Source organism: Lontra canadensis, unplaced genomic scaffold, assembly GCF_010015895.1.
Source record: "Lontra canadensis isolate GAN:19392208 unplaced genomic scaffold, GSC_riverotter_1.0 scaffold20, whole genome shotgun sequence".
Lineage (NCBI taxonomy): Eukaryota > Metazoa > Chordata > Mammalia > Carnivora > Mustelidae > Lontra > Lontra canadensis.
In genome coordinates this window covers 17,649,888-17,659,886 of record NW_022631014.1, presented here as the reverse complement: position 1 = coordinate 17,659,886, position 9,999 = coordinate 17,649,888, and the positions used below count along the sequence as shown (strand labels likewise).

General features: G+C 44.4%; 1 protein-coding gene and 2 non-coding genes across 4 annotated transcripts; all 3 read left to right on the top strand.

Annotated features, from left to right (window-relative positions):
* Positions 1–3,395: 3,395 nt before the first annotated feature.
* RPSA (ribosomal protein SA) lies at positions 3,396–8,682 on the top strand. 2 transcript variants are annotated; one of them, XM_032861137.1, is made up of 7 exons: positions 3,396–3,424; positions 4,219–4,384; positions 5,302–5,420; positions 7,099–7,344; positions 7,934–8,062; positions 8,169–8,334; positions 8,580–8,674. In XM_032861137.1, the coding sequence occupies exons 2-7, from the start codon at positions 4,252–4,254 to the stop codon at positions 8,672–8,674; spliced, it is 888 nt and encodes a 295-aa protein (XP_032717028.1). In that variant the 5' UTR covers positions 3,396–3,424; positions 4,219–4,251. The 2 variants fall into 2 exon arrangements, with proteins under 2 accessions (XP_032717028.1, XP_032717029.1); XM_032861138.1 differs by lacking the exon at positions 3,396–3,424 and having other exon boundaries at positions 4,252–4,384; positions 8,580–8,682.
* LOC116869845 lies at positions 5,085–5,235 on the top strand. Its single transcript, XR_004383123.1, has one exon. It is a non-coding gene; the product is annotated as a small nucleolar RNA SNORA62/SNORA6 family (small nucleolar RNA).
* Positions 7,410–7,564, top strand: LOC116869844. The gene has a single exon (XR_004383122.1). It is a non-coding gene; the product is annotated as a small nucleolar RNA SNORA62/SNORA6 family (small nucleolar RNA).
* Positions 8,683–9,999: the final 1,317 nt, after the last annotated feature.

The following is a 9,999-nucleotide window of genomic DNA, read 5'->3' as shown; positions in this document are numbered from 1 at the left end:
CATTTCTGGGGGACAGCAGCAGCTGAAATAGGCAATAGCTCTTATTTCCTGAGAGAGGTTAAGTGACTTCTTCAGAGTCACACCATGTGGCAAAGCTGAGATTCTAATACATGAACAAATGCAAGACAAAAAGTGCCAGGTGAGAGGGGAAAGTTGCAAGACAGAATCCTTTTGATAGACAGAAAAAACCTACCATTTTACTAAGGGAATGAGAGCTTTGGGACAAAGGAGGAAACGGTTATTTTGGAACATTGTTTGGGCCACTGCAGGTAAGCTTCCTGGAGAGGACGGTAGCACAGCTGGGTACCAGACCTACAGGTAAAGGAGGAAGTCCACCTAGAGAAGGAGGTCTGAAGGTGCCCAACGTGAACTTGAAGACTAGGGCCCATATTCTCTTAGTTGTAAATCAGAACAAGAGTTCCCCTAGCCATTCAATGTCTTGTGAAGTGTAGCTCCAAAAGACTACAGTCCTTAGCGCAGTTTTATATTTGGAAAAAAACTTAAGCCAAATTTTTATCTTACTATTTTTTTCATTTTAAAAATTATATATTTATTTATTTGCCAGAGACAGGGAGAGAGAGTGCACAAGCAGGGGGAGCAGCAGGCAGAAGGAGAAGCAGGCTCCCTGCTGAGCATGGAGCCTGATGCGGGACTTGATCCCAGGATCCTGAGATCATGACCTGAGCTGAAGGCAGACGCTTAACCAACTGAACCATCCAAGCATCCCTCTTTTTATTATTTTTTAAAGATTATTTATTTTAGAGAGTGTGCAAGCAGGGGGGAGGGGCAGAAGGAACCCTCAAGCAGAACTGTACACTGAGAGTGGAGCCTGACGTGGGGCTTGGTCCCATGAGAGACTCATCACAAGTCGAAATCAAGAGTTGGAAGCTCAAGGAACTGAGCCACCCAGGCACCCCAAGTTTTCCTTTTTAAATATGAACCCCAGAAATCAGAAGTTTGCAAAAGATAGGCTCTGGGATTTATTAAAAATGGGCATGAATAGGCAGGCATGCCTGAGTGGCTCACTCAGTTAAGCGACTGACTTGGTTTTGGCTCAGGTCATGATCTCAGGGTCATGAAATAGAGCCCCTTGTTGGGTTCTGTGCTTAACTCAGAATCTATTTGGGACTCTCTTCCTCTGCTACTCCCCCCTGCTCTCTCAAATAAATAAAATCTTTTTAAAAAATGGGCATGAATAAAAAATGTTGCAAAAACTTGCACAGAGGACTGGGAGGCTGCAAGAATACTAGATATTCTTCGCAAGTGCCACTTGGGGCGAGGGCTCCTCACTGTGGTTTACTCCCAACAGTCAGTCGTTTAGCTTTGGACCTTTGTCAACTCATTTCCTTGCCAAGGATTTTCATCAGATAGATGAGTTCTCAAGAGCAAAGTTATTGGGCTGCTTTGGTAGCCCAGTTGGTTGAGCCTCTGCCTTTGGTTCAGGTCAGGATCCCAGGGTCCTAGGGATAGATCCTGATCTATACAGAATGATCCCCACATCAGGCTCTCTGCTCAGTGGGGAGCCTGCTGCTTCTCCCTCTGCCTGCTGCTCCCCCTGTTTGTGTTCTGTCAAATAAATTCTTTAAAAAAAAAAGAGCAAAGTTAATTTGTGACAAATATATTATTTTGAAGAACACCTAAACATAATTAGAGTACAATGTCCTCCTTGTAACAAAGGAAGTAGTCTTGGGACTGGAGGGTGCACATGGGAGGGAGCTGCTAAGGTGGCTTGGGAGTGTCCCAGAAGGCCCTCCAGAGAAGTCAGGCAGTGACAGAAAACTGCCCTTAAAAGCCACCCATTCTGTTATCATATAGCAAGTTTTTTTTACTTCTTTCCTTTTTTTTTTTTTTTTTTTAAAGATTTTACTTATTAGAGAGAGAGAGCATGAGATGGGGGAGGATCAGAAGAAGGAGACCCCCTGCTGAGCAGGAAGCTCGATGTGAGATCATCCCAGGACTCCAGCATCAAGACCTGAGCTGAATGCAGTAGCTTAACCAACTGAGCCACCAAGGCACCCTACCTCCTTCCCTCTATATCAGCTTTTAAAACTATAATAGGGTTTTCTGTTTAAAACAACCTGTGTTCCTCAGAAAATTTCAAAAATAGGGGGAAAAATTCAAAAACGAGAGGAGGAAAAAACTCACCCAGTTTCTCTACTTGTATATTAATGGTTCTCACCCTGGCTGCACATTAAAATTATCTAGTAGCTACTTTTAAGAATCAGATTTTTTAAGTCCTGGAAATGTAACCTACAACGTGGCAACTATAGTTAATACTGTATTAAATATTTGACAGTAGCTTAGAGGGTAAAAGTTCTCATCATAAGAAAAACAAACATTATACCTGGATGGTGACAGATGTTAACTACGTATATTGTGGTGATCATTTCACAATATATACAGGCTATGTAGTACAACTGAAATGTTTTATCTCAATTATACCTCAGTTTTAAAAATCGATTTTTAAAATTGAGCCTTAGCATATGTTTAAAAGCTCTCCAAGTGATTCTCCAGTGCAGCCAAGGTTGAAAACTACTATATAATTTAATATCTTAGGTATTTTTTAAATAATATTTTAACGTATAGGGCTTCGATTATTACTATTTCTTTTTTCCAGAGAGAGACCCCTTCCCTGGGGAGCGGTGGAGGGAGGAGAGAGAATCTTAAGCAAGCTCCATGCCCTAAAGGGGGCTCTCTCTTAGGACTCTGAGCTCATAACCAGAGCCAACATCAGCTTAACCGACTTAACCCCTCCTTTTCTTTTTAATTGAAGTACAGTTGAACGGGTTTCGATTTTTTTTTTTTTTTAATAATCTCCCTCATAATGCAATTCTTGTTTGTATGTAGCGTATCTTTTGAATATTCCTCAGTGGCTGCATAGTACTATATGAACAGAATACACTTTTAATAACCTATTGATAGATATTCCTTGTCTTCTTAAAAAAAATCGTAACCATTTGTACAGTCTTTTAATATTTTCAGGAAAATTTCCCGAAAAGTCAACTTTTTAAAATGTGAATTACATTCTGCCGAATTGTTCTCCAAAGAATGAGAATAATTTCTCCAGCTTCTGTTGATCGAGTACTTGGGCACGTTGTATCCAACAGCTTCCCACGGACGCAAACTGCAGTTTAGGACAGGAACCCTCCCACGTTGCGCGAAAATTCATACCGTCATCAACGGCAGCCCGCAGGCGCGCGTGCCTGACGAACTACTGCGGGGACGGCCGCACAGCGCGGAACGCCTTCGCCGCGCCGGAAAGCACTGCCGTCGCAAACGGTCCCTCCGGGCTAGAGCTCCCGTCCGCCCTTCCGCTCGGCTTTTTTATTGTCATTGGCTGGTGGCGGAGTATATAAGGGCGTCATTTCCGCCCGCCTCTCCTTTCCGCGCTACCCACGGAACGGTCCATACGGCGTTGTTTCGCGTGAGTGCCCTGTGGGGTTCTCCAGCGTCCCCAAAAGTCACCAGAACAGTTTCCTGCTGGTGTGTGGGGTGCGAGGACGGGGATAGAAGCCAGCAGGCAGAGCGGGTCTGTCTCCTGCAGGCACGTTCCACCTCCCTCCGGCAGCCCGCACATGGCCGGCCCGGGCCCGCGAGTTCCCACAATGCCCCGGGAGCCCGTGGAGGTCGTGCTGGAGCCGGGGCACTGGGCGAGGGTGCGCACTGGCCTGCGGCTGGGTGGCGGGGGTGCCAGCGCACCGTGCTGCCATCGCTTCGGACCCCGGCACTCGGCCGTGACCTCAGGCCCCGGCGCACATCTACAGCAGCAGTTGGTGCTGGTAGTTAACCGTGTGTTAAGGTTTCTGGCAGGGTTTTGCAGAAAGTTCGTTGTAACCCCAGAGAGAAATAATTCTGAAGCGCCCACCTGCAGTCTGCTTGAAAATAAACTTGTCTGCCTCTGTGCTGCCTTTGCTCATCCATAACCTTTATTCTGGGTTACTCTGGAGTGTTAAGTGGCAATTCACCATTTTCGTCTTAATTAGCTGGGTGTTTTTCCCATCTCCACATTCATTAAGATGTGCTGTTGTTTAATAATGTGTGGGATGTGTCTGTTGTATTGTGTCTCATCCCAGTAGACTGTAAACTGAAAGATGTGGTCCTTGGGTTGCATTTAACCGTGAAGCTGTATGGCTCTCAAGAGTAGTTAGAATGCACCTGATCCCTTACCCACTTAAATCACTGGAATGCAAAGGACTGGATTGTTAACTTGTTTTTTAGGTTCCCATCGTAACTTAACGGGAAACTTTCACAATGTCCGGAGCCCTTGATGTCCTGCAAATGAAGGAGGAGGATGTCCTCAAATTCCTTGCAGCGGGAACCCATTTAGGTGGCACCAACCTTGACTTCCAGATGGAACAGTACATCTACAAAAGGAAAAGTGATGGTCAGTCCTTGCTTTGATTTGGGGGGAGGGGCATTCCAGCTAAGTAATCAACGAAATCAGATAACTATTTTGGAAATAAGCTTTAAAACTAAGTAAAAGTGGGGTGTCTGGCTGGCACGGTAGAGCATGAGACTCGATCTCTTTTGAGTTTGACCCCATGTTGGACATAGAGATAACTTAAAAGATATTAAAAAATTAAAAACAGTGTTCTGATGGTTTTGGGAAGAAAAGCTTTCTGGGCTCCAGGCTAAGAGTATGTCTACTGATAGGTTAGGGGACTTGGGTTGCTCCATGCAAGAGCTACGAGATACAAAGATGAGGAAGCTCATTATTTTTATAGTGCCTTGTATTTCACAGGTACTGATACAGGTTTGTTTGAGTTTTGACAGTAAAGTAGAGCAGGAGATAGGAAGGAGCAATTAGGCTTGGAAGGTACTAGAAAAAGAAAAGGTAGGTTGTAATACCTTTGTAGGCATCTTGGATAAGGGAGTGCTTTAGCTCAGAGGCCACTGAAGGACATAATCTTGGGAGTGGCATGTTGTAAAGCAGTTTTGGGTTAATTTGGCTTGGAGGCAGGTTGTAAGGAAAAGTGGCTAGAGACTAGGAAGTGGGTGAGAACTTGCAGGAGGAATCCATATGGGGACCTGAGGGAGGCTTAACACAGGAAGAGAAAAAGATACTCTTTGTCTACTGAGTCAAGGCTGCACACTATTAAAGCTCAAGGTTGAGGCCAGCCATGGCCCATGAACTTGTGAGTGTCGGAAGTGTGCTATAAAAACTGCAGGATTTTCGCTAACACCAGTAGAGCTTGCCTCTATGACTGGAGTTTGATAGTACTCTCTGCTACACTGAATTTTTTTAGAAGAAAATAAATCACAAATTAGGTCGGGTGTTACAAAACTTCTGCTGTCATGTAGGTATCTACATCATAAATCTGAAGAGAACCTGGGAGAAGCTTCTGCTAGCAGCTCGTGCCATTGTTGCCATTGAAAACCCAGCTGATGTCAGTGTCATATCGTCCAGGAATACTGGCCAGGTTTGTAAACAATACACTTGGTTTTTATTAAAAAATAAGCTTACAGATACTGTGGGATGCAGGGAAAAGTATAGGAAAATAAAAATAGTCTATAATTTAACTACTTCTACAAATCTTGAATTGCCAGTATTCGAGGTTTTCAGTATACATAATACTTGGCATCTGGTGGTTTGTTCAGCTTCAGTTTTCTTCTTGAAAACTGGTTTTCTAGTAGGATACTAGTCCTCCAAGACTCATCAGGTCTTCTAAGAGTAAGAATCTTTGCCAACACTAAGTAACTTTTTTTAAAGGCCAGTGGGACAAAACTTGTATTTTGCCCCATTTCTATTTTGGCAATTGTTTCTCTGTTGAGAAAACTAATGAACTTCCCGAAAATTGATTTACAGTTGACCCTTGAACAACACCGTGAATCAGGGGCACCGACCTCATGCATGACCAAAAATCTGTACTTGACTTCCCAGAAACTTTACTGATAGCCTACTCTTGACCTTCAGAAGCCTCAACAATAAGAAAGATAAGCAGTCGATTAATTTATTTTGTATATGTAGTGTATACTGTGGATTTAGGGAAAAAAAATACAAGCTAGAAAGGAAAATACCCTGCAGTACTGTGAAGGGAAAAAAAGTCAACATGTAGATGGACGTGCCTGGTTTAAACTGGTGTTCAAGAGTCCACTAGATTAAGAGCTCTAGCAAGGGTATCAGTCAGCCCATTTCTAATTTGAAAGAGATGTTGGACTTGGATTTTGACAGGTGTGTAAATTGTGTAGTGTTGATGGTAGAACCGGTTTCCACGAATTTAGGGTGTGTTTTGCAGTGGAGGGGGCTATTCCCCAGAGGCTGACTTGTGACAGGATTTAAAGTTTGGTGCGTGGTGGTAAACAGTTTTTAATTACTACTGTAGAATGAACTTGGTGACAGCTCTCCTGGCTTCTTCCCTCAGCAAAAATTTACTGAGCATCTATATTGGTCCAGGCAGTGTTGGTAGGGGTTTGGGATATAGCAGGAAAATACCAAGTCTGCTTTTCTGAAGGGATGTAGGAAATACATTTTGTTTTGTTTTGTTTTAATTATAATGTATTATTAGTCCCAGGGAGGAAATAACATTTTTATGGAGATAAAAAGGAAGGGAAGGGAAAGAAAGTGGGTATATTCTTGCTTTATGTAGGGTAGCTTTGATGAAATTGGACCAGATCACGGAAGTGCTTATTGATGTCAGACACTGTTTTGTTGTCTGTATTGATGAATTTCATTTTCATGACCGTGTTGGAAGTATGTACATAACCTGCCCAAGTCACTCACAAGAGTGGCTTTCTTGGTTCTTGAAACCAGGTGGTGTGGTCATGGAGCATGCAGATGTGAGGAAGCCAGTGAGCCACATGTACCCTCAGGGATTGAGAGTGGGGAGAGCATTCCAGGCAGAGAGCTTGGGGGTGGGGTATGCTTAACATTTCTGAGCCCTAGTTCTGTAAGTAGGTCTCAGGTGGCACAGAGCACACAGAATTGCTGGGTGTGTGAAGTGCCTTGGTGTTTTCATTGTTGAGGGAAAATAGGAGGTCTCCTGACTTCATGGGCTCCTTCAGGTGCTTACAGACCTGGGTGTCTGCATGGGGACACTTGGGAGTGTTCTGTGATGCCATCTCTGGAGCACTGCTAACTCTTGATGTTAATTCTTTAAGCGAGCTGTGCTGAAATTTGCTGCTGCAACTGGAGCCACTCCCATTGCTGGCCGCTTCACTCCTGGAACATTCACTAACCAGATCCAGGCAGCCTTCCGAGAGCCAAGACTTCTGGTGGTTACTGATCCCAGGGCTGACCACCAGCCTCTTACAGAGGCGTCTTATGTTAACCTGCCTACCATTGCTCTGTGTAACACAGACTCTCCTCTGTGCTATGTGGACATTGCCATCCCTTGCAACAACAAGGTAACAGTGTTAGGACGTACACTAGAGCCTTAAGAGTGAATACTCTTGAAGCAGTTGGGCATTCTTCTGCACATTGTTAGAGCTTGGAGTTGAGGCTGCTGGCTGGCCGATGAACTCACAAGTGTAGGTAGTGTGCTACACGAGGGGCAAGTCTTTTCGCTAACACCACGAGGGTCTCTGGCCCAATGAGTGGAGTTTGATAGTAATTCTTGCTACAAGTATAATTCAGATGTGTCAGAGCTTTAAGGAGAAATCATTTTTTAAATGGTCTGTGTTTTCTTCTGCTTTTCTCCATATTTCTTAACTGTTTCGACTTCTCACATTACTGGACCTTTTCGATTTTCAGAGCAACTTGGTGAATCCTGCTATAAGGTCCTAAAAAGGTGGGTTGCATACAGCTCAAATTGGTCCAGTTTACTCGTCTCAAAGTCTTGATTCCACATAAGAATCATCCAAAGAGATGTTTTAATACCAGTGTAAAACGTCTATTTTGTTGGTTCTAAAGGTCTAGATGATGAAACACGTTGGTGGGGGGTGCATGCTGTTGGGGATGACCGAAGTGTCATTTCTTAACCTGGCGCTCTTGCAGGGAGCTCACTCAGTGGGTCTGATGTGGTGGATGCTGGCCAGGGAAGTTCTGCGCATGCGTGGCACCATTTCCCGTGAACACCCGTGGGAGGTCATGCCTGATCTCTACTTCTACAGAGATCCTGAAGAGGTAAGCTTCCTCCACAAAGGCATGTGGTTACATAAGCAAATCAGACATCTTGGTCTGCTTCTTTGACATAAAATTGTTTCTCTAAACATTTTCCCCCCTTAACCAGATTGAAAAGGAAGAGCAGGCTGCTGCTGAAAAGGCTGTGACCAAGGAAGAATTCCAGGGTGAATGGACGGCTCCAGCTCCCGAGTTCACGGCTACTCAGCCTGAAGTTGCAGACTGGTCTGAAGGCGTGCAGGTGCCCTCTGTGCCTATTCAGCAGTTCCCTACTGGTACGTGTCGTGATCCGTGGTTCGCGTTTTTGGTATTCTTAATCTGACTTCGAAAGGATCTCCACAGCTGTATATTTGCACTGAAAGGTTCTCATCCCAGTGCACCGTAGCTGCACTAATAACAGGTGGCTTTGAAGTGGTCTCGCCTTGGGTGTTTGACCCTTGAAGTGTGTATTTGGTAGAAATCAAGGCCTGGTGTTGGTGGGAGTGGGGCTGATTATGTTTTCTTGGTGTTTCCTTAACAGAAGACTGGAGCGCCCAGCCGGCCACTGAAGACTGGTCTGCAGCTCCCACTGCTCAGGCCACTGAATGGGTAGGAACAACCACTGAGTGGTCTTAAGTGGTCTTAAGCTGCTCTTCCACAAAGGCAAACAAACTGGAAATAAGGTTGACGGAAAATAAACAGTTTGTACAAGTCGTGTCCATTTCTGTTTATTTCGCATTCCAGATCAAGAAATACCTGAGATTACTTCAGGTCTTGACTTCGGTTTTACTTCTAAAGCCCACTTTAGATAAAAGATAGTGCTTCTTACTTGAAAGTTATCCTTCCTTTTTGCAAAAGGAATAGCTGTTCTGAAAATAGAGTTAGGCGTGCCTGGGTGGCTCAGTCTGTTGAGCGTCCCAGGATTTCAGCTGAGGTCAAAATCTCAGAGGTTGTGGCATAGAGCCCCGTGGGTGTGGAGTCTGCTTAAGATTGTCTCCCCACCCCCCATTTGTGTGTACTCTCTCAAAAAAATAGATTTAAATGTAAGTGGATGGTAACCCTGGGAATGTTTTTTCCAGGGTGGGACCTGAAACTTTTTTTTAATTGCCATCTGCCCTCAAAATTATGTAGAACCAGAGTTTGAGTAAATTGCCTTTCAGTGACAGCCTTTTCCTTGTGTAGACAATCTGAGTGACCTCTGGTATTGTATTTAAAATACTTGGAGTACTCTCCTGCATTGATTTCACAATAACATTTGACCCATTAAAAATTACAGAGAAATAGTGTAGACCCAGATTTTGAGGAAGAATGAGTTAAATTGATTTACTCCCCTTTTGGAAGACCTAGAAATAGCTATGTGACCTCCTGGGTACCTTGCCGTAGCGCAGGGGCAGTGAAGGGACCTGATGGCTCAAGCACCATCAGCTTTGTGGGGATTCTGCACTGGCTGTGTGCAGAGCATGCTTGGATACCTCTACCATAAACCTGCAAAGCTCCAACATGCTTTAGACCCTTGAATCCACAGCACTTTTAGTGTTGCAAAAGGTCAGTAACACCAGTTAACTCCTGGAATCAGCATGGCTAGAGGGAGGGACAGGGCAGGAAGAAAATTGGGAGTGGAGGAGGTGTGTAGATTGGATTAACAGCCTATTAGTATGTTTTGGGGTGGAGGGGGCCAGTTCAGGGAACAAGGAACAGGAGAAGGCATTTCCTGCCAACTTAATCTATATTCTGGAAAATAATGCTGGCATTAAAGGCTGACTCCCCCCTGGCAACTGCTGGTCCAGCCTCCATCCCTGCTCCCAAGCTGTGTGTATTAATGGCCAGGACCTCCAACCTAGAGCCCTTGTGTTACTTTTTCCCCTTTGGGCATTTGTCTCCTGTCATTCCTGTAGTATGTTCCATAAACAGGCTTTTTTCCCCTAGAATCTTAAATTCCTAAACTTTAGAGCTATGGGACT

Bases quoted from the DNA above. Each gene is read 5' to 3' on its own strand.
- RPSA (XM_032861138.1), top strand. From the start codon at position 4,252: ATGTCCGGAGCCCTTGATGTCCTGCAAATGAAGGAGGAGGATGTCCTC. The intron at 7,345-7,933 runs GTAACAGTGTTA...GCGCTCTTGCAG, and splicing joins CCATCCCTTGCAACAACAAG to GGAGCTCACTCAGTGGGTCT. The intron at 8,335-8,579 runs GTACGTGTCGTG...TTTCCTTAACAG, and splicing joins TATTCAGCAGTTCCCTACTG to AAGACTGGAGCGCCCAGCCG.